The sequence below is a fragment of the Falco punctatus genome (assembly GCF_963210335.1).
Source record: "Falco punctatus genome assembly, chromosome: 6".
NCBI classification, from domain to species: Eukaryota; Metazoa; Chordata; class Aves; order Falconiformes; family Falconidae; genus Falco; species Falco punctatus.
This window is the reverse complement of record NC_137585.1, coordinates 2,224,885-2,246,625: the sequence shown is the minus strand read 5'-3', so window position 1 is coordinate 2,246,625 and position 21,741 is coordinate 2,224,885. Positions and strand designations below refer to the sequence as shown.

The 21,741-nt window shown below is 43.1% G+C and overlaps 1 protein-coding gene across 1 annotated transcript in view; it reads right to left on the bottom strand.

The window, feature by feature from the left end:
• The window catches only part of LOC308065690 (sperm-associated antigen 17-like), a 69,208-nt gene that overhangs the window by 7,029 nt on the left and 40,438 nt on the right, over positions 1–21,741 (bottom strand). The window contains exons 26-37 of the mRNA XM_080391887.1: positions 20,146–20,273; positions 19,590–19,772; positions 17,102–17,215; positions 14,947–14,992; positions 13,297–13,399; positions 12,792–12,845; positions 9,273–9,378; positions 8,564–8,660; positions 7,189–7,287; positions 5,119–5,270; positions 4,473–4,642; positions 1,286–1,346 (exon numbers count right to left, since the gene is read on the bottom strand). Coding sequence (XP_080248013.1) covers positions 1,286–1,346; positions 4,473–4,642; positions 5,119–5,270; positions 7,189–7,287; positions 8,564–8,660; positions 9,273–9,378; positions 12,792–12,845; positions 13,297–13,399; positions 14,947–14,992; positions 17,102–17,215; positions 19,590–19,772; positions 20,146–20,273 — 1,313 coding nt within the window. The remainder of the gene's footprint in view (positions 1–1,285; positions 1,347–4,472; positions 4,643–5,118; positions 5,271–7,188; positions 7,288–8,563; positions 8,661–9,272; positions 9,379–12,791; positions 12,846–13,296; positions 13,400–14,946; positions 14,993–17,101; positions 17,216–19,589; positions 19,773–20,145; positions 20,274–21,741) is intronic.

Here is a 21,741-nt window from a genome sequence, read left to right as displayed (position 1 = left end):
CCAGCAGCGCGGCCAGCGGGGCAAGGGAGGGGGCTCTGCCCCTCTGACCTGCTCTGGTGAGACCCCCCTGCAGCGCTGCCTCCACCTCGGGGCCCCCAACATAAGAAGGGCACAGACCTGTTGGAGCGGGTCCAGAGGAGGCCATGAACATTCTCAGAGGGCTGGAGCCCCTCTCCTATGGGGACAGGCTGGGAGAGCTGGGGTTGTTCAGCCTGGGGAAGGGAAGGCTCTGGGGAGACCTTACTGTGGCCTTTCAATATGTAAAGGGGCTTATGAGAAAGATGGGGATGAACTTTTTAATAGGGCCTGTTGCATTAGGACAAGGGGAAATGGTTTTAAACTAAACGAGGGTAGATTCAGACTAGATATAAGGAAGATGGTTTTACAATGAGGGAGGTGAAACGGTGGCACAGGCTGCCCAGAGAGGTGGTAGCTGCCCCATCCCTGGGAACATCCAGGGTCAGGCTGGACGGGGCTCTGAGCAACGCAACCTGGTCGATGTCCCCGCTCATTGCTGGGGGGTTGCACTAGATGATCTTTGGGTCACCTCTCTCAAACTGCTCTATGATTCTACGATTTTAAATACAGAGTTGTGGCTAGGGCTCTGAACTAGGTGTGCCTCGCACTCTGGCACTGCCTCCTGGCACAAGCCATTGCTTCTTGATCCCGTACCTGTAAAAGCACTGGCAAGGATAGTGCCTGGCGTTACCCAGATGCCGCAGGGATACTGGTCAGCACAATATTTACTGAGATACAAAACACAGGTCAAGAGAGAGACTGAACAAAAGCAGGAAGCATGAAAGCTTCCTACTTAATGGGACAATTATCACATGCTATGGTGCTCTGCTAGATGAAAGACTTAAGGTGGAGAACAGCAGGAGAAGAAATGGTTGTGACAAGGGTTTACTAGGTTCAACTCTTGAAGGCAGCAGGACAAGAGACACAGGTGTAAGACAGAGCAGATATCCCCTAAATGATGGGAAACCTCAGAGGCAGTGTTTGCTTTAAGAAAGCTCTCTATCCTTAGTGCTCGACCTGCTGCTTTCCACTGGACTGACCATGTTTATCCTCCTGCGTGCTGGTGCAGGCTCTGAGACTGGGAGCACAGTGTGCTCGGCTGAAGGCAGCAGAGGGACAGTGGAAGGCAGCATCACTTCAAATAACTTTAAACTAATTATGGACCCTGCCAGCGCTATTGCCAGGCAGCTGGTGCGAGAGGACCCCTAGGTGGCCGGAGGGCCAGCTAAGGCCAGGAAAACCCCCAGAGGTCATCTGTGTAACTTACAGGTCCTGGTGTGTACAGCACTCTCAGTCCTGTGTGCGGAGGCGGTTGCTTCACCCGGAACCTGTCAGAAAGAAAAGAGAATCAGTTTGGCAGAAACTGCTCCAGGCAGGGAGAAGGCACTGCTGGAAGCAGGCTGGCTGCTCTTCCTCCGCTTGTGCACGCGGCAGCAGGTGTCAGCTTGTCTTTCCCGTGCAGTGGGCAACTTGGGCTACAGCCGTACTCCTGAGCCTCTTGCCAAGGCTCAGGTTTCCAACAAAAACACCCAAAGGAGCAGGTTAATGGGCCAAAGTCAGTTTCCAAAGAGCTTGGCAGAATGTGACACAGAACAGAATGGGTCCTTGGGGCAGGGTGTGAAACATCAGCGTTCTAAGCCTGCATACCCAAAGGAAGCTGAAGTACAAATTACATCTTCTTGGCAAACACATGGGTGTTGCACACCCAGAAGTCCTTAATGATCTTTATCTAATCTCCTTTGATACATTCTATTGCAGAAAGCATGATACTGATAAAAATGTGTAAAAAATCTTTAATTTCATAGTAACCACTAAGGCAGTAGTTTCACTTATTTCTCACTGATTGCTTCATGTCTCTGCATCCCTTTGTGCAAGCAACTTCCACTGTCTAAATCTCTAAAGAAATTAGAGCAGATACGACCTCTGCTTTTGCATGGCTCTGGACTTTATCCTGCCTTTTTTTTTTTTCTTTCATTTACACCTGAACAACAGTTACCAGCATGCACCTGCACCAGAAGCTGTTAAGGGAAAGGCATTACAAGAGGCATCCCTATTATACGGCTCCATCGTATGGGAAGCCCTGGGAGACTTATAAACTGGCTGTCAGAATTCTGGCACCTTCTCTGGAATGCTGGCTGCTATGAGAAACAGGACTTGATTTTTGTCAGGATGTCCCAACAGGTTCAGTCTATGGTATGGATAATTTGGAAGGCACATAGTTAACTACTGACACTGTCATGGAAAAGTTTTGGCTTCAGCATGAGGCAGATGTGGCTCAGAATTGCCCACCACTGGCCATGCCCCTGCCCGAGCACGTTCTGCTTCACTCCGCAGCTGGTCACTTAGCTCTCCTCTCAATGCATGAAGCGGAAGGCTTAAAAGGTGAGCTGAATTTATCAGAATCATGACGGTATTTTCCTTGACTGTCTACATCTAGGGCATGGGCACAAACACACACACACAAAAAAAGTAATGTGCACATCTTGAGCTCTAGGGTGTTGGCATGTGATCTGCGCATTTATCAAGGCATGTACCATCATGCTTAAATGTGCATTAAAAGAAAAAATGTCTCTTTGTTGCCATATCTAACTAGGCTGATCTAAAAAAACAGAAGCATCTCTGCCATCCCTCCTGATGGAAGCAGCTGTACAGCAGTCTCTCAGCTGGTCTTGAACGGATTTCGGAGGTACTCCCTAGAGTGGGGTACGTGGAAGAGATCATGATGATCCCAGTAAGGTAAGTCTGTGAGCTCCTCTTTTGGTGATAATTAGCCACCTGAAGAGGAGGAACAACAAATGTCAGACATAAATGTTTATTTCATTCCACCACTGTGGCACCACAGTAAAGGGGTGCTGTGACTGCTGAGATAGGTAGTGTCTCTGTGACACGTCTCCTGAGCCTTTTTCTAAAGGGGACAGCAAACTGCAGCTCCCCTGCAGCCAGAAAAGGGAAGGTGGGCAGGTGCTTGCTCATGTGAGGAGAACACCAAAGAAACAGCACCCAGAAGGTGCAGCACATCAGGTCCAAGAATGTTTAATGCCCTCCTTGCTGTTTTCCTTAACTAGTGCTAATGCTGCAGGAAAAAATAAAGACTACTGATCACCAGTGCTAAGAGGAACCAGCTTTTGAATGATCTAGACCAACATGCCAGTAGGGTGTTTATTTCCATGCACTCAGTTAGCCTCCCTCTCCTGGGACCTGTGCATCCAGCAGAAAAAAGACAAATGGATGACACTGGTCTAAATAGCAGCTTCCCATTAACTGCTAAATAAGCCAATAACCTCTCCAGCTGCCGGAGGTAACTGAGGATAGGTGGGCACAAGAGGCTGACATTGGAAAACTTCGGTGGGAATAGCTGTTTTGGAACACAGCTTGGGTCTGGCTTTGGGGCTTTTGAGCCATCTGAAATGACACGTTCCCACCAAGTACTGCAGTTCCAGAAAACATCTGGTGGGATTATAACCATTTAAATTCAGCTGGTTTGAAGTGACAGACGTTACGTGGAAGCCCAAAAGCTCAAAGGTCTTACAGACTGTTGTTGCTGGCTCTCCTTTGAGCTAAAAAGCAAGGTACATCATATACAGCAAGGTACATCATATACAGCAAGCGCGGCTGAGCAAACGGAGCGGGAGCAGTATGCCCTGCCCTCCTTTCTGTCACACGTATGGCACCTGGGGGACAGATGTCCTAAGCACACCTGCCTGATACAGCTAATGTAAAACTGCTGCAACGGTGCTGGTGCCGGACTGACTGACTGACCACATGTGCAGTCACTCAGAAGAGGAATTCTAGTACAATCACAAGCATTTTCTTGCTGTATTTATATATTCCTTAAACCACAGCTGGGCATGGTACTTTCCTGTGATTTGTCATGCAGGGCACGAGATGATCTGCTGGACTGCAGAGCTACAGATGGACTTACTTCTCCTCGCCCTTTGGAAAGCAGTGCAGTGCTATTCTGCCCCCGCTCTGACAGTGGTGACACTAATGAAGGGAAACTTGTGCACACACAAACGCTTTATTTCATCCTCATCCCCTGCTTGTTCCCAGTGGCATCCCTGGAGCTGTTTCTCGATGCAGCTGCCTGAATACAGCTCTGCCTGTTTAGCCTGACTTGCAGTGTCCAGCACCACCTCCCATGCCAAGTGTAACACTCGTTACCATGAAAGACTTTGGTCCCTGAACATGTGAACTTCAATAAGAACCAGTAAATCATCTGTGACGGGCCAGGACTATGCAAACAGCACCTGCTGGTCCTTCCTGCAAACATGCACTAATATGCAAACAACGCTGAAGTATTTCTAATATTATCTCCTCTATCTAGTCGGTCATTATCAAATTATTCCAAACATAAAAACACCATTTTTAATCTCATGCAGATCAAAAGGTTGACAATTAACAAACAATGCATCTTTGGACAGTTAAAACCCAAGGTACTAGAAATTCAAACTAACCTTGAGAAGTTCACACCCACGTTCTTCAGGATCACAGTGGCTGCATAGGTGCAGCCTTCCCTTAGCACGCCAAGCGTCGCTCTGGGCGGAATGAGGTGGAAGAAGCCACTGAGATGCTGTCTCGTTGCAAGAGAAGATGTGTTGACCTTTCCTGCGACAGGATCTTCTATCTTTGCAAACAGAATTAAAATGTTAGACAGCAAAGAAAGTTGGTGGCCATCGAATTAGGTTCAGAGTTACTTAACCTACGTTTGACCTCTGCCCAGTCATCCTGAAGAATGACAAAAAAGACATCCTAATTTGAGTAAAAACCAAAGAGGCACTTCAAATATTGTTGGCAAATTTATACTGGTTTTTTTCAGCCATGTTAAGCCACTGAGATGTCTCAGGTGGAATGGGGGGAACCTCTGCTCCTGTGGAAGTCAGAGCTTCCACATGGGTGCTGGTGCACAACCATGCTTTGGGCACACAAGTCTGGCCGAGCAGTTGAGAGGGAAGGTACTTATAGAATTGCCAGTAAACTTATACACAAATTGCAAGTGCTGTTTCAGTAAACAGATCCAAAATACCTTCCAGTATTGCTCCAGAGTGAGGATTTTATGCAAGAGAAATGATATTAATGTTAACAAAAAAGATGTTACTTTACCTTTTTATTTGGTATGGAGTTTGGTTTTCCCCCCTGAAGGGATGATGGTAATTTCACTTTCTCTTTTCTTGGCTGTCCTGCAGCATTCACCAGCAGACTCTGAACTTTACGTTGAAAGGGTGTCTCTTGTGATCTTGCCGCCTTGTGTAGGTCTGGAAAGGAAAGATTTCCAAAAGCATGAAAAACTAAACATCATAGTCAGCCTAATCCTCAAGTTCTTCTTTAGGTAAGATTTTGTTTTCTATGAAAGCATTTGATTAGCAATGACAGAAGAATCAGTCTAACTCTTATTTAAGAGGTCAAGAAAGGCATTAAGGAACCCCCTGATACGAGCAAGTAATTAAAATCTAATAAGTAAAGTTGTACTGATTATGAGAATTTATTTATTAGAATTATTAGAATAATTAGTTGGAAGCATCTCAGTGGAAACTCGCAATGAAGATAAAACCAAAAGTGATTAAAAGCAGTAGAGGAGGTCCAAAACTCCAAGCACTAAAGTGAAAATGGAGGCGGCTGCTATCCCAGAGCATCCCTGCGCCGCACCCGATCAGCTGTGGGACCGTGCAGAACCCCGGGCTGGCCAGGCCCAACCTGTGCCCCCTGTCACAACAACGCCCAGCCCAGCCCCGCAGCGGTGCTGCCAGCCCGGCAGCCTTGTGTCTCAGCAGGATTTACTGCCTTGCAAGCAACAGCTTGTTCATAGGGATGGCCTGTCTGCTGCTGACTCAGGGGCGTGATCTCAGCTGTCTTTTAACCTTTAATTCTGCTCTACTGCATCACGGAGATCGACTGAGCACAGGGATGGCCACGGCAACTTAGATTTAAATATAACTTCTTTTGCTCGACAGCCTAAGACTTGTGTAGTTTATCGTAAAGTCGTAACTGCTGAAGGGAAGACATGAGACAATTATGGTGGCTGTCTTCTCACCCCAGGTCAGCATCTAGATCAACATTTTGTATGGAAGAGAATTGTTTTTTCTTTTCTTTTTCTTGCCATTTTTTCTGCCATTGTTAGGCATTGTCCAGCAGGAATGCTAAGTCTGGACAGTCAGTCATTGTGGGGAGGCATAAATATTTTTTGGGAATAGCACCTCCTCTGGAGTCCCCTCCTATTTCCAGAGGACAGAACTGCAGAGGGTAGGGAGGCGCTCCCCATCTGCACAGCCAATGGCCCAGAGCTTATAAAACCCAAAAAGCTAAGCATGGACATTAGGGAAAAACCCCTAGCATCCTGCTTTGCCTAAAGGTAAGGAACATTTATGCTTTCACATTAGAAATCAGTGTGGTTTTGGCACCTCCCTCTCCCCCTCCCACCCCCCGCTGCTGTTCCTTTCGTCACCTCCCCTGTGCTCTGGAAGGACAGATCAGTGCACCTCCCCAGGCTCTACGCGGAAATAACAGAGGAAACTGAGGACGTTTGAAGGCAACAGCTTTTGCGGAGCCTCATTATTAGGAACGGGTACCAGTATGTCTGCAGGGGAAAGGAAGGGGAGAAGGGAAGCTGCAGCTATGGGATGCAAGGGTAGATTCTGCAAGTAAGCACTGCCAAAGCTCAGCTGGTGTGGCCTTGTGAGAGCCAGAGGTTGGGGCTAATTAACACAGACTGGTGGCTCTCCAGTGGGTGCTCATCCCAGGCTGTCACCACCAGCAGATGCATAAACAGAGTGAACGACAGTAGACATGGGAAGGACAGGAAAACTCAGTGGGGATGTTTAAACAGCAAAGACCATTTAACCACAGCAAACTGTTCTATAGTCTTTTGTTACAGGCCTTAACGAGCAGGAAAAATCGGATTGTGCAAATAATTTAGTTGAGAAATTACTTCTTGGCTTTGCAGTTCCACCATCCCCATCATCCCTGTGTCATTACAGCAGTCTCCTAGGCTGAAGGGGAGAATCTCTCCTATTGGTTTTATACCTCTCCTCCCTTCTGCCAGACTTGCAGTCAGAGGTATTCAGAATGCTGAACAGAAAGGGGGGGATTTAAATCTCTGTTGTAAATATTTTGTCAAAAGTTATAAGAAGATAGATATTAACCTCCTCCTAACTACATTCTGGAAGGCAGCTTTACCTGTCATGCTGCTGGGATCTTCATTTTGTTCGGAATGAGCCTGCAGTGGAAGGCCAGGTGAAGGTGAAGAATCATTCAGGGTACCACGACATTCAGATGCTAAAGGGAAAATAATGGAATACTGTGACAAGGGTTTGTCATGATCATCATCATTTTCATAAGCACATGAAAAAAATAAATCACAAAGTCTTTGACACTTTAACTTAGACAGCCCTTGAGAGCTGCCTCAGAACCGTGAGAGGCTGGGTGAATTCTGCATGTGCTCCACTGGGCACCAGGGCCCCAAACCGCATACCTTGCGATTAGTTCATTGTATCATTTCTTGTTCTCTGGCTAACTGAGCAGTAAGCCATGAAGGGCTAACGGGCAATCCCCCACACACCTTCTGGTGACTGCAAAATGAGGAAATACAGAAATGAGTGAGGGGCTGATAAAGCCCTATGGAGGACTGCTCCCTGATGCGATTCTTTGCTGTCTGTGACTTTTAATCTCTCTATGACCTCAGTAACTTGACAGGGCTGCTTTTCAAACAGAACTGAAGCATCCCTCTCAATGCTGTAGAGCTCAGACCTAAGATGATGGTTCTTTCACTGCTCCTCGTCATCCAGTCACTGCTTTCCTCCTACATTCTCCAAACTGTCCTTGGCCTGCACGTTTCCTAATCCGTAGTGCTTTTGTCCCAGTCCTCAAGCTGCCCCTCTTACCACTGAGTTTCAGAATTCCATCACCCTTTCTTTTTTTTTTCCCTACAGTCATACTAAAGTCTTACAACCTTTTTCGAAACTTGGCCTCCTCGGTTCTTGCTCATCCACCCCAATTAATGTTTATGCCATTTAAGTTTTTCTCCAGCATTTTGCATCCATCCACCCCTCACTCATAGCACAATTTTCAGTTTTGCATCCGAAGCCTGAGGTGCTTCCACACTCAACATGTCTGCAAAGGCTCCTTTCACATGCTAAATCCAGAAGTCTCACAGACCACATTTATATTAGTGGATTGAGCAGGAACATTCCCGCAGACTGGAACACGCTAAGCTATACTGCTAACTTGTTGGAACTCTGGTATGATATTGACCGTGCGGCTCAGCAGTCTCCCCAGACCCACCCGTGGGTACCCAAGTTTTGGCCAGGAAAAGGGCCACCCTGTTTTGGGAGACTGAGTTTGGATTAGACACCTGTGCTGGTGGATCTGTGTCGGGGATGCTCCTGGGAATGTTTCATGTATCAGAATAGATACAGCCATTGCGGTCCAAGTAGGTCACATGTCAAACTGATCGGGAATACACGGGGTCAGATAATAGAAACTTACATTTAACTGCAACATGAAATGAGACAACGGGGTAAAACAATGAAGACTATACTAAAATGTAGATTACCTCTACTGGGATTTTTGATTGTCTCTAGAGGGAAATTCCCACTTTCCTTCTTTTGAACTGGAGGAAGTTCCATAGACAGTGCTTCCACATCAGGAAACTAGAGAAAAAGTAAGAAAGAAGGCTTAGGTCTGCCCACTAAACACTTAGGGAAAAAAAACCAGCAGAGACCATCCCCTGCCCCCGTACCTCCCCCCTAAAAAAGGAAAAAACCAACCAAACAGCCCCGAGAAGTGGTGCAAAGGAAACAAATAAGCATAACCAAAGTGGTAACTATAAAAAAAGATATCCCTAAGTATACCTCAGATTCAGAAGTACATTTTGAGCATGCTTTATAAACTTACAGCATTTATTGGGTGAGATGACAACAGGAAGTTCCCAAGGCCAACCCTGACCCGGGGCCCGGTCTTGCCACCCCCCTCTCCAGTTAGCAGGGAGGGTTTTGAGGGGTAGGGGCACAGTCCTGGGCTTCAGCTTCTGCTCCGGATGAGACTCTCTCCAGAGTTTCTACTCAATAAACATATACCACCTCCAAGACATGCTTCCTTTGACAAGGGCACAGGATTCCCAGCGTTAATTCCGCCACACCTGTCCTCTGTAACGGTTTCCTGAGATAAGTGGAGGCTGAGGGGTAACCCCACAGCTGTCCTTGCGGGAGTACGGCAGAAACCACCCGGCCAACACAAACTCATCCCGCTGTCAGCTGCATTACCTTTCTCAGGAAAAACTGCTGATTCAAAAATTCTGATTCAAAATAGGGAGGAATTATTTTGTTTTTTATTGCCATTAAGGACTTCTTTTCTTCATCGAGTTCTCTCCTAGATTTTAACATTGTTGGTAAAGAAAAGAAAGAAAAAAGCATTATAACTGAGCCCACCCTGTTTTTAAGTATTATGTTTAAAACATTGAGGAATGGAATTGATAAAGGCAAGTGGCTTTTTTTTTCTTTCTTTCTGGTTAATCACATTGAGTAATACTTATAATAGGCAATTTCCTCTGGGATAGAGCAAGAAGGGGCTGGTCTGCCGTGCACAGATGATGTCCTCAGACACAGCGGGTACGGTTTATGGAGGCGCTGACCAAAATGCAGACGGACAGTGGGGTGGCTGCTGTGAGGGGCCCCTCCCCAAAACAGCCTCCAGTTCTCTAAATCCTGTAGAACGTGTCTGAGACCACCAGTAGTGTCTTTCCAACCTTCCAACAAACACTTACACATGAGAACTGGTATTTCAGATGCATTGCTAAGATTTATAACACAAGCAACTTCATTTCCTGATTTTATCACGGAAAAACTTGAGGGCTCTGTGGCTACAGAAAAAGCTGTTCGAAGTTCTGAAGGCAAAATTCGCCAGAGACCAGTTATGCTTTCAGCTTGATTTTGTCCAGTGTTACACAGCCACAGCTGCAGTGACTTGCAGTGTCTAGTAACAGTCATGAAATTATCACTCTTCATCATACTGGCAGTTCTGACCCTGGCTTTAGAGCCAGAATTGCCTATGATGTCCTTGGGTGCTGGCTACTCAGATATATATTTTTAAAGTGATTCTTCAAGTAGTACGAAAAACAGTGTAAAATGCATTAAAACAGTATTAAAATATAAACCTGAAATTATAAAAGGTTTTATCTCATGCAGGTCCAAGTAATTAAGAAGTAGTATGGAACAGAACTTAGTTTTGAATTGCTATTTAACTTTTCACAAAAATAAGGAAGAAAAACCAAGTTTCTGGTAATAATATTAGTTCATCACCATTTCAAGTAATTGTTTAATCTAAGACATAACAAATGACCTAAACAGCTGTCAATATAATTACTTTAATTCTATTGTGGATGAAAGTATGTTACTGATAACTCTATGTTAATCCTAGTTCATTTGTCAAGTTTTCTATTTCAACATAAATTAAATACGTATTTTTAATTCTTTAAACAGTCCTGCTTGGATTACACTGAGGAATTTGACATTCTCTCAGATTCACAAAGCCCTCTCCTGTAGAAGTGAAAGTGATAATGGTTTTAATGCACAATGCTAAATAAGAAGGCTTTTATATGATACTAAAGAATTATATAATGGAGCGATATAAATATCTGTCTCCACAGACTAAGAATCTGTAAATTTACTTTTGAAAAATCATATTTTTCTCTCAAATAATAGTGGCTTTGAGATTATTCCTATTTTTTTTTCCACATGTTTTTGTAAATTACCGTATCTGCAGACTGAAATCCAGTGACTCAATTTACACCTGAGCAGAAATTCTCAGGAAAATTCATATATTGGATTGTAAAACATACATTTTTAGCGATATATGCTGTTTTGAAGCATCCATATAGATTTGTTTTCGTGAACTTATCTAACAGCTTCATCATTCATGACTGGGAGATAAAGAACATTTTTTTACAAACTTGAAAGCAAGTGAAATCAAGGGGATTAGAACTAAAATTTAGGGTCAGCCTTAATTACAGGTTTCGGTGTTACAAACATCTTTATGCTTTTACACACAGACGCACACACATCTCCTCCTGTAAAAGCACTTCTAAGCTGAGGATTACAGCACCTGCCTCACAACTACCATAAGAAATATTTTACAAATAGCAAATTGAGGTACAGGTAATTCTCAAAGTAGAATGTTCCAATGTGGCGGAATGGACATTGCTTTAGTAAGGCGCTGATTTTTTGGATGACCCTAACCTTAAGGTTCTTCTTAAGACAATGACTTTGCCCTTAAAGATAATGAGTTTGCCTGTTGCCCACATGTTTTATGTCCTAAAATGTCCTTGCAAATGCAGCTGCATTTCCAAGGTCTAAACCAAGAGCGTGTATCCTGCAGTTCACAGCGTGCTCTGCAGCGAAGCCCCGACAATCAAGTGACGGAGCAGAGGAAGGGGTGATGTGAACAGGAGGGACACCTGTGGAAGACTGCATCTCAGACTGATGCCTCAAAGCTTGCCAGCCGAGCTCCTGCAAGACTTCACAGCTGCAAACAGGTAAGGAGCCAACAGCTGCCCCACATCTGTCTTTGGCCAGGGGCAAGGACAGGCCACGCCGCTGTGAGGAACTTGCCTAGACATGGAGCATCACCCCTACCTCTGCACTGATCCCCTGTGCCCCACGGAGTGACACTGTCTGGGAAACGACCCCCCTGAACACCCTACAAAAGGCTGTGCCACCCAACAGTCAGCGGGCATCTGGAGTACCCCCTCTGCCCCGACGTGAACGAAGACTGTGGACCAACGGGACACCACTGGATCCATGGGGGTGACTATGGCTTGCACCTCTACCCTGATGGCTTGCTAGATCTCCTTCTTTCCTAGCTTTCCCTCTCTTTCTCTCTCTTTCCCTCGCTCGGAAGGGCAGGCCAAGGAGGGCAGCTGCCCTGTATGCAAGAGAGCAGGCGGAAAGCACGGAGCTCTGCCTGGCGGGGGCTGACGAGCCAGCTGAGGGCTCACACCTTAAGATTAGTGGGCAGACCAACGTGGAGAACATCGTTGTGGGTGTCTGCTACAGACCAGCTGATCAGGAAGGTAGATCAGCTTTGCTTTCTTCAGACAACTGGAAGAAGCCTCACGTTCGTAACACCTGCTCCTCATGGGGGATTTAAGCCCCCACCACCCACCACTGGAAAGCACCTCTGCAGAGAAGGACCTAGGAGTCCTGGTGGACACCACATTGAACATGAATCAACAGTGTGCCCAGGTGGTAAAGCTTTCCCTTCCGCCCAGCACTGGTGCCACCACATGTGGAGTAGTTTCTGAGCATCCTCATATGCAAAAGGGCCACAAAGATGACTAAGGGCTTGGAGGATCTGTCCTGTGAGGAGAGGCTGAGAGAGCTGTGACAGGTTTGCTTTGAGAAGCTTTCAAACACCACCATGAGATCGATGTGTCTGCGGTTCTATTTGGAAAAGCAGTTATATTAATATTTCAAACACTGATGCTTTAGGTTAAAATTTGGGTATTCTACAAATCCCAGCCGATTTTTCACGCTGGTGGCAGAACCAGAAAACAGAACACAGGACTTGGGACTTCAGCCTTGCTTTGAATAGCATACGTTAACAGTACACTGCCAGGTTTTGAAATAAATGGGAGAGACTCAAACCACCCATTCAGCATTTCTGTTGCAGAGAACACCCCAATAGTTGCTAGCGAACCATTGGATCATTACCCAAGACCTGCTGAAATCAGTAACAGTCTTTCCAAAAGCAGATTTAAGTTGGCTCATAAAATAAGTAACTTCTACCTGTGTTCTTCCAGTCTGCTCTGCCACTTGGACACTGGTGGTACTCCTTCTGGGCTGAATGATCAGGAAAGAAAAAGCAGTGAAAATGAGAAAACTAGCATTATGTTCTGAAAAAACAAAAATATTTACAGGGTAAAGCTGGAAGGAAAATGCTCTACAGAGCTCTTATATACGAGTATGTTAACATCTCAGCTGATGCCTGACTCGGGTTTGTATGGTTTGCACAAAATTGGTCACTCATATCTGCATTTTTATTATATTAGTCAATCAAAGAAACCCTGAAAATCCTTCTCCAACAAACTCTGAGGTATCTTTCTCAGATATGGAAAGACAGGCACAGAGGGACAATATAATAAGAAAAGCTAGTAAAACATTATGACGTGTATCTAGAGATCTGGGTCCCAGTCCATGACAACAGTCAGCAAAGTCGGCTGCCTTGCCTGTGTGCTTCGTTCCATCCTTCGAGTTATTTACATTTGCACCAGTTCTCACTGGTCTGTCCTACCTGAACCTCTGCTGCTGGTCCTCTCTTTGCTTAGTGATTGTCTCCTCTGGGTGACACTGGCGATGAGAAGCCACTGCCTGTTCATACAGCTCAGTTACGTGAGCTGCAGGGTAAAGAGGATTATTGAATGTGCACGTTCTGCTAAGCACTGCTAAGCATTCTGAATAAAACCCATCCTTCTGTCACTTGATGAAAACCTAACAGATTCTTTATTACTGTGAAGGAAGAGGCAGAAAGAACTTCATTCCAAAATCAAGTTCAGAACATTAACAGATAGGAAATTAATTCCCTTCAATGTAGAAAGCACCAGAAGCAGGTTAAGTTCATACCAAATACCTGTGAATAGGAAAAGTTGCTGACATTCAGCTACTTTCTGACTGGGGAGAAACGTTCCAAGTCTCTATCTCCAGCTGAAGAAAATAATGTGGGCTTTCAGGGACCTTTATTACTTTCAGCTTACTTAAGCTGTGCTTAATTGTGGCTGTGAAGTAGCCATAATCAACATTCTTACGGAAGGAACTACTAGTTCAATATGTATAATGGAGAAAAGCCAGTTTTTCCATATTTAAGATTGTTACCAGCTCTGGGGCTTTAATAAAGAGTTTCCTGTCCTCTGACATCTTTTGTAAAATGTGTTATTTACTTCATGCTTTGAACCTAAACTGTGAGTCCCAAGCCTTAGCTGAAAACAATTTTCTGTGGCAAACCTTGGGAGATCTGAGTATTTGAGAGAGATGATGTGACTATGGCAATATCTCTTAGTGTTCTGGGAATCATGTAATTGCAGAAAATATAGGGGGTTTTGGTCAGCTTTTTCACCATAAAATATACTTTTTCCGCTTTTTCTATTTTTATGTCTTTTAAAGAGCTTTTCTTCCCTGCTATCTTATTCATTAATAATGTTATGTTAAAACTGCACCTCCATTTAAATCAGGAAACTGCGTACCAAACGTTTGTTGCAGCAGTTTCCATTTACTTTGTACAAAATGCTTTTTTTTTGACAAGCAGCGGTACCCTTGACAAGGTGGGAAGGGCAGAAAACCAACACTTTAAAAGGGTAGTATCACTATGGGATTGAATAACGTGGATTTCTGTATGGAAAAGGCTGAAGAATTTTTAAAAGAAACAAACATCTTAATGTTTTTGTACATATTGAAAACTTTTATTAAAGTTAACATGTATCTTAGGAAAACTTCTAAAGAAATTAATGAGGGAAAGCTATTACCTTGTTCCATCTTTTCCCTTAAGCAAGGTTGATGTAATCAAAACACATGATGGATTGAGATCAGATTTTCAAGTGTAATAAATAACCAGGATTTATCTAGTTGCTTTGGAGAACTTGTCTGAGAAGTTGGTACTTGCATAAAAGTAACTAAGTACTGTCTTGGTTCTTATACCTAAGAAAACTCAATACATGAGGAAATGTGAGTCAAAATGCCAAATACACACACCTAAACACAGGAACTGGTTTTTAGAGGTACTGAATCATTGATGCTAACAAGTTCTAATCACCTGTAAAAATCACGCAGAAGCACCTACATAGTGGACAGATGAGCCTTTACCTTCCTTCTTTTAAAATAATACTACAGTACTTCAAAACCTACTATGATATTTCACAATTTTGAAAGACAGGTATTCAATTTTTATTACCTGTATCACTGAGATTCTCGGTTGACTTCTCCCAGTTGGGGAAGGCCTGAAAATGAAAGAACAGTGACTACGTGAGAAACAGACGCGACACCAGCAGCAGCTTGTTCGAGGGATTTCCACCCTAACAAGTGCTGCCTTGCTACCGAGAACGCACCCACGGGAACGGAGGGATTTCAATGTTGATGAGCTGGGGAAAAAAGCAAAGTACAATTTCCCTGGTCCACACGGGTCTTTTGTTTCCTTCTTGATGGTCTACTTCACAGGTGGCTTTGTATTTTATGTAGTTGATGTTAGGTTTTCAAAGGGTTTGAACCAGATCTAGAAGTCAGGGGCACAACAAGCCGAATGGGAAATGGTTCAGGAATTAGTAGGCTTTGTTACTGAGCAGCTCTTTTGTGGCTGGCTGGTTTACCGTAAAGCACTGGAGGGGTGGGGAACCCTGAACTACGCTGTTTCTTTGCTCTCCTGCTGCCCCTGAGGCAGTTAAGTGGAAACAAGAGTTCCCAGTTCCCGTGATCAGGCAGTCTGGGTTGTAACAGAGGGAACAGTGGGGGCTTAGGAGGAGCGGGATGCGGTTCCTGGGTCACAGCACGCCCACACCGAGACGCCACTGCTCAGAAGAGAGTTGTCCAGTGTGCAGTCTGCACCGGGAAGCGTGCTCATGGTAGCAGGGATAATCAACAAGAATTAAGTCACTAGATAAGTCCATTGGAACCAAGCAGCATGAGATTCAGCACCTGGATCTCATCAAAGCAAATAAATGTCTGCTTAGAGGACAGGGACAGATCACCTCTCTGTGTTCCTCCTTCCAGAAACGTTGGGAGCTCCTTCCTAGTTTTTTTCTAGATACTTCTTTTCTCGACTCTCTTTTAAAGACTTGTATGTCACTTGAAAATACTGAGCAAAAATATAAATACGAAAGCTTGTAATATAAAAAAATAGCCTTCAGTTTCAGCAAATGAAAATGCTAACATGGATAAAATGTTTAGAGTCACAATTCTAGAACTACATGGGTTCTTTTTTAAGCTTGTACAGTGGAAAAAAAGAAAAAGTTGTATATCTATCCAGAAAGCTAGGAAAAAGAAAAGAACAACATTTAAAACTGGGAAGATCCCATTCCTAATGTTTTTGCATGTCGAGAGAAGTTTAAAACATAGCCTCTAAGGCCAAGATGATGTTTGTTTGCGAGTGTGCTCACTTTTGAAAGGCTGACAGATCATACGTAAGTGAATATTTAAACTAACATGGCTAGGTCTTGGTATTCAAATGTCAAATTTTTTATTTGGTATGTTTGAATTCACTATATGCAACTTACTTGACTAAATGAAAATAAAGTATTTCCTAAATTAAACTAAAAAAGAAAACAGTGTTAATAATAGTAAAAACTATAATAATAGTAATAATTGTGTGAAATCACATCATGCAAGGTACCAAATTTAAAGGAAGCTGTAGGAAAAAAATTAAAGCACTGAAATAGAGCGAACTGATAACTTTACATAAAAGGTAAGCCATGTCTCTCATTCATCCTAATTCATTTAACCCACTAATGCTGCTTGAACTTTTCTAATTTTTTTCCCCCTCATCTCCCACTAACCTCACTGCTTCCTGACTGCTGCCAAGTCCCTCCTCCCCTATTTACCCATCTTTCCCATTACCCCTCCCTTTTCTTGTCATGCTCTGATTATTTGTGCAAATTAGCAGAGCACATTTTCCAAAAAATATGAACGCTGCCCAGCAGTAATAACAATATTCCTTCAGATTGTTTTTGGATTATCCCAAAAGCAGGGTTTAAACTCTCACTATGGAGGTGGCAGCTGTGGTTGAAATACAAGTCTCCCAGCTGCAATGACAACAGACTGGAAACATTCTCCTCCGAATGCTGGGGTATACACACATTTCAGTAATTTTCGTCTGTGTGTTTGGGAATGTATCATTCCCTAGAGCCAAACTCTTGAACTGCTTGGAGCATTGCTTCTCCAGAAATGGCAGCAGTGCCGTTCAGTAGCCCAGCTGATGCCGAGTGTGGCTCTGCTTAACCATTAAACTACAGCAGAGCTGGCACTGTGCTACCCTAACATTTGCTATTTAGATAGTGATGTGTCTTAAGGCTGACACTTTCAATGCAAAGTAGTTAAATTTTATTTTTTTTTCTCACCGTAACCAGTTCAAGGAGCCTTGCAGCATTCTCCTTTTCCTCTTCTGTTCTTGGTTCTTTTACATTCATCTCTTCCAGCTCATCTTCTTGCTTTAAAATGTTGTCTATATATTCCTGGTGGAATAATGAAAAAGAACAAGAAAGATGCAGATGTCTTCTGTGCAGAGGTAGACTTAAGGGGCACACATATAGAGAAAAGAGTTTTTAGAAGTAATGGATGTATATGCTTCTTCTCAATGTCATAAAGGCCCCTTCTGTGAATTTGTGTGCTATATAGATATCTAAAGGTTTGTATGCAGAAAGAAATAGTTTTAAAAAAACCCAACAGGTCAAAGAGAGGAGGACCACATGCTGAGAAGGTCACAGGCAAAAGCTTACCAAGGACTCTGAAGACCAGCAAGACTACTGAATCTGCAAGGACTAACATACTGAGGACACCAAGAGTCTGCTGAAGCTCTACCAGGTCACTAGCAGACATGAGCACCCACAGTGTGACTCAGAGCACATTCAACAGCCGTCTGGATGCCCCTGGTGTGTCAGTGTGACCCCTCGGTTCTGCGCAGGCAGGTGGGTTTGGCCTCCCAACTGTTGCACTAGGCAAGTACAAGTAAGCATGCAAGCGTTTTGAGAAAACTACGTAAGTGAATAAAGGAATGTGTTGAGGAAATAGCTGCTGCTGCTGCTCCTGCTAATAATAATAATAATAAAAATTACATTACTAGGATCAGCTTCATGAATAAAAGGTGTTCTAAAAACCCATCATTTGTGATCTGTATCTCCTTCCTGCTCCTTCCTGTCTGATCTCCTATTGGGGAAAAGGAAGTTTACAACATCATAATTGAAAATGTGGGTTCAGGAAAAAAGTCTGAAGCTCTGTTTTTAGACAGAGGTTTTCTTTGCCAGAATCACACTAAGTGCTACAGAAAAGAAATATTTTCTTTTCCCACACTACTTCATGCTTTAACGGATCATTTAGGTGGGGAAAAAGGGTCCTTACTGCAGGCTGCCCTAACCCACCGCCCTGCTAACGAGCTACGGGCAGTACTGAGCTTTATGAACAGACAAGGTTTGCAGGAGCAATCTGTTCCCAGTTCCAGTTCTTTTTCATTCCTTTATACCTCTTAAATATTAATGGAGACAGAGAAAGGAAGAATACTTTTTTCTTTAGATCTTGATTGAGTTCTGACAGTTTAGTTTAATTTTCAGTTATTTGACTAAAGATTTAAGATAACTCTTTCTGGAAAAAAAACATTAATTAAATATTTATATATAAGCAACGAGGATATTTCCATTGCACATTAACACAATTATTACAAATGTTTTCTTTAGTGCCAATAATTGCAATTCTTCAATCCCCATGTAACCAAGAGCATTGTTCTCTCTCTGAAAGCCAACAACAGATTGGTCAATAGAGCGACCTATCTTGTGATTTTGGTGTGGAACTTGTTTTTGTAGTGTTGCCTTTGAAAGATCAGTTTGCAAATTAAGAATAATTATATCTATTTATAGATGGGTAAAAGGATAAAATTTAATTCTGATAGACTGGCATGCCCCAAATATGTCCAGGCTGAACAGTTGTCAATGTTTTTCTATTGCAAGCATGTCTGCTTTGAAATGTAATATGTGTGTGTGTGTAAATAATTCTACCTGGCTACAACATGCTACGACCTTCACACATTTCATATGCTGTTAACTTCCAAATTCAGTCTGCCATGCCATCATCAAAATATGTTGAATCAATGTTATAGAACACATGTATTATATTATTTTCTAACTGTAAGTGATAATGAGATTATAAGTCTAAAACCTCCTCTAAAAGCATCTTCACAATGTGAATTAAATAAATCAGTGTTTTATACCAACACTGAGAAGTCCAAAGTTGCTGTCAAGCATCAACTGCAGCACTTTCAGTTTCCATCTCAGAACACCTGCACAGGAGGTGCAGCTCGCATCTCGTTATGAACCAGCCACTAATGAGGGATGGACACACACTGTCAGGAGGCTACAGAGCTATTTGCTAGACATGGATAGAGTGACAGGACTGACTTGAACCTGGAAATATTCTACACTGATTTATGAAAACAAATACATAACCAAGACCAGAGTGTGTCTTAGTGGCCAAGTTAACTGTAGAATTATGGGGGTTTAAAAATTTGTGTACAACTTAATAGATTTACGTTTTTAAGGCTTTGTGAAGCAAAACAAACCCCAAGCAAAGTAAAAGCAAAGTAAGAGATACCAGTAATGACAACAAGGAAACTATTTGTTAGTGTACTATCTGTGATGTGTACCGGACAGGATCCCACGTATTAGCACAGAAAATTATGTTCCACAAGAGATGAGCGAAACAGCTGAGCTGCTTCTTAGAGACCTGTCTAGATGTGAAATATTGATTGATCTTCAAAGGTAGCAGATTATTTTTTTGTGTCACCCAATTTGTCTGTTCTCTATTGCTTACTGGAAGAATGAATAAATGCGATTGCACTACCTTGAGGGAAAGTTGCAGCTTTTCCCTTAGTTCATCACTGAGTGGCTCATACTGGAATAGCTGACGGATTAGCAGTTTATTAGGACATTTTCGCATGGGTACTGGCAAGCACGTCTGCTCTTTGGATCCAATGCAGAGACCCCTCCAGATATGTGTTTGGGCTGAGGGACCTGTGATCTTCCTCTGAACAGAGACAAGAACAAGTAAAAAGAGCAAGAGGCTACTTACATTACTGCCTACATGCAGATATCAGCAATGTGTGCCTCAGCTGAAAAGCACATGCTCTCCTTATAGCATCATAGATCTAGACAATAAAGCCAATAAAGTTCCTGGGCACAATTTATCTATTGTAAAACCTCTTCATATGGCAAGATGAACTCCCCTTACAATTGCTAAGCCCCCAAGGGGACTACACTTTCCCTGACACAGCCTATCCCTCACTTTGTCTCCTCAGTAAACTGAACTTAACAATGTCACGTTGTTTAGAGCTCCATTTCCCCACAGTGACTAACACCTACTGCTTAAGCAGGAAAAGGTAATTTTGAAACAATTATACCTCAAGAGGAGAAAATGTGTCCTGGGTCCTTGACTGAAGATTTGGAGGAACAATACTCTCTGGTTCTTTCTTCATTACCCAGGGGGAGGCTTCAGCCAAAGGGCGGAGGACAGTAATACTTAAAACACCTGGTTCAAAGATACATTTTACTAAGAATCAGTTCAAATAAAAACAATTATGGCCAAGTGTCTCAGACCTCCAGAAAAAATACACTTACCTAAGCATAAAAAAAATCTTATTATCAAGTGGTAAAACTCCTCGTGAAAAAGTGATACCTCATGGCTACAGATAATATGGGAGCCTGGCAGTGATTACAGAAGAGCTGGACAAGTTCAGATTACTCAGACCGTATTTAACAACAGGCTGCCTCCGCCACTTGCTTCGATTCTTGGGTAACAGCTCAGTGGCACAGTGTGGGGAGTATCCCAGGCAGGAAGAGCAGACCACTGACCCATGTTCACTGAATACTAATTTCAGTAGTAGTACATCATATTCAGAACATGCCTAATTCTTCACTGTGTTTTATACTTCGCTGTAATCTGATCACTGGATGGATTCCATTAGAGACTATTTCTTTTTATTGTTCTGATTAATGTTAACGTTCTTCAAAAATTTTTTTCCAATCCAACTGAAAAATCTACTTGATCTACTACTATCTACCCCATAGGTGGCCTTCAGAACGGGTAACCCCACTGAGGTACTTTGTCACAATGACCCAGAAGTGTGAAGCCTTTTACTACAGTCAGTATTGTGACAAATAGAGTATGAAGGCTGGAAATGTGTGCTACTCTTACAAACGACTGCTGGTTGTGAGCAAGTTTTCTTGACTGGGATTTTCACTAGGCATGTATCTTCTCCATCCTCCTGATCTTCCACCTTCCGAATCTTTCTGGTTCCCTCAGTGCTCTTGCTCTTTTCCTTCTCCCATGGGAAAAGTATTTCATTCAGTTTCTGCAACAGGGGACCAGTCATTCTTGTGCATAGAAGTGAAGTAGCATTTAAAAATGGGCAAAACTGGTATGAGTAGTAGGTGGGAAATGCTTATGATATAAATCTTTGAGAAGAATATCTTAGTATTTTACGGCTTGAAGCAAACTATGCTTATCATCCCCCCATACCCAGGGGAACCATATATTCCTGTCTTTTTAAAGATACATTTGTTTTCTTAGGATCTACCTGTTACGCCACAGTGTGTTTTACAGACACACAGTGTCTTCAACTAACTTTACAATAATAACCAATCATTTCAGGATGTAACTTCTTGCATTGCTACTATGAGGTGGTTGGTGCCATGTTCTATGGCCATTGGCATCGCCTATTTCAGTCATGGTTTTCCATCTTCTTAATAACATTTATTTATCCTTTCCAATAGCCAGACTAAGGGTCAACATCACAGTATCATTGTCTTCATTGCTAAGAAGAATTGTATCATTAATGAAGACTGTGATGCATTCACTGTTTTTTGATGGTAAATACACAGAGTATCTATGCGTTTGGTATCGCTTTTGTTTGTGCGTCTGAGAGTGGGTTGTTTGTTCATTTATCCCTTCACAGGGTTATTCACAAGCTCCTTCTTCCCCACGCTTCACTGCCAGA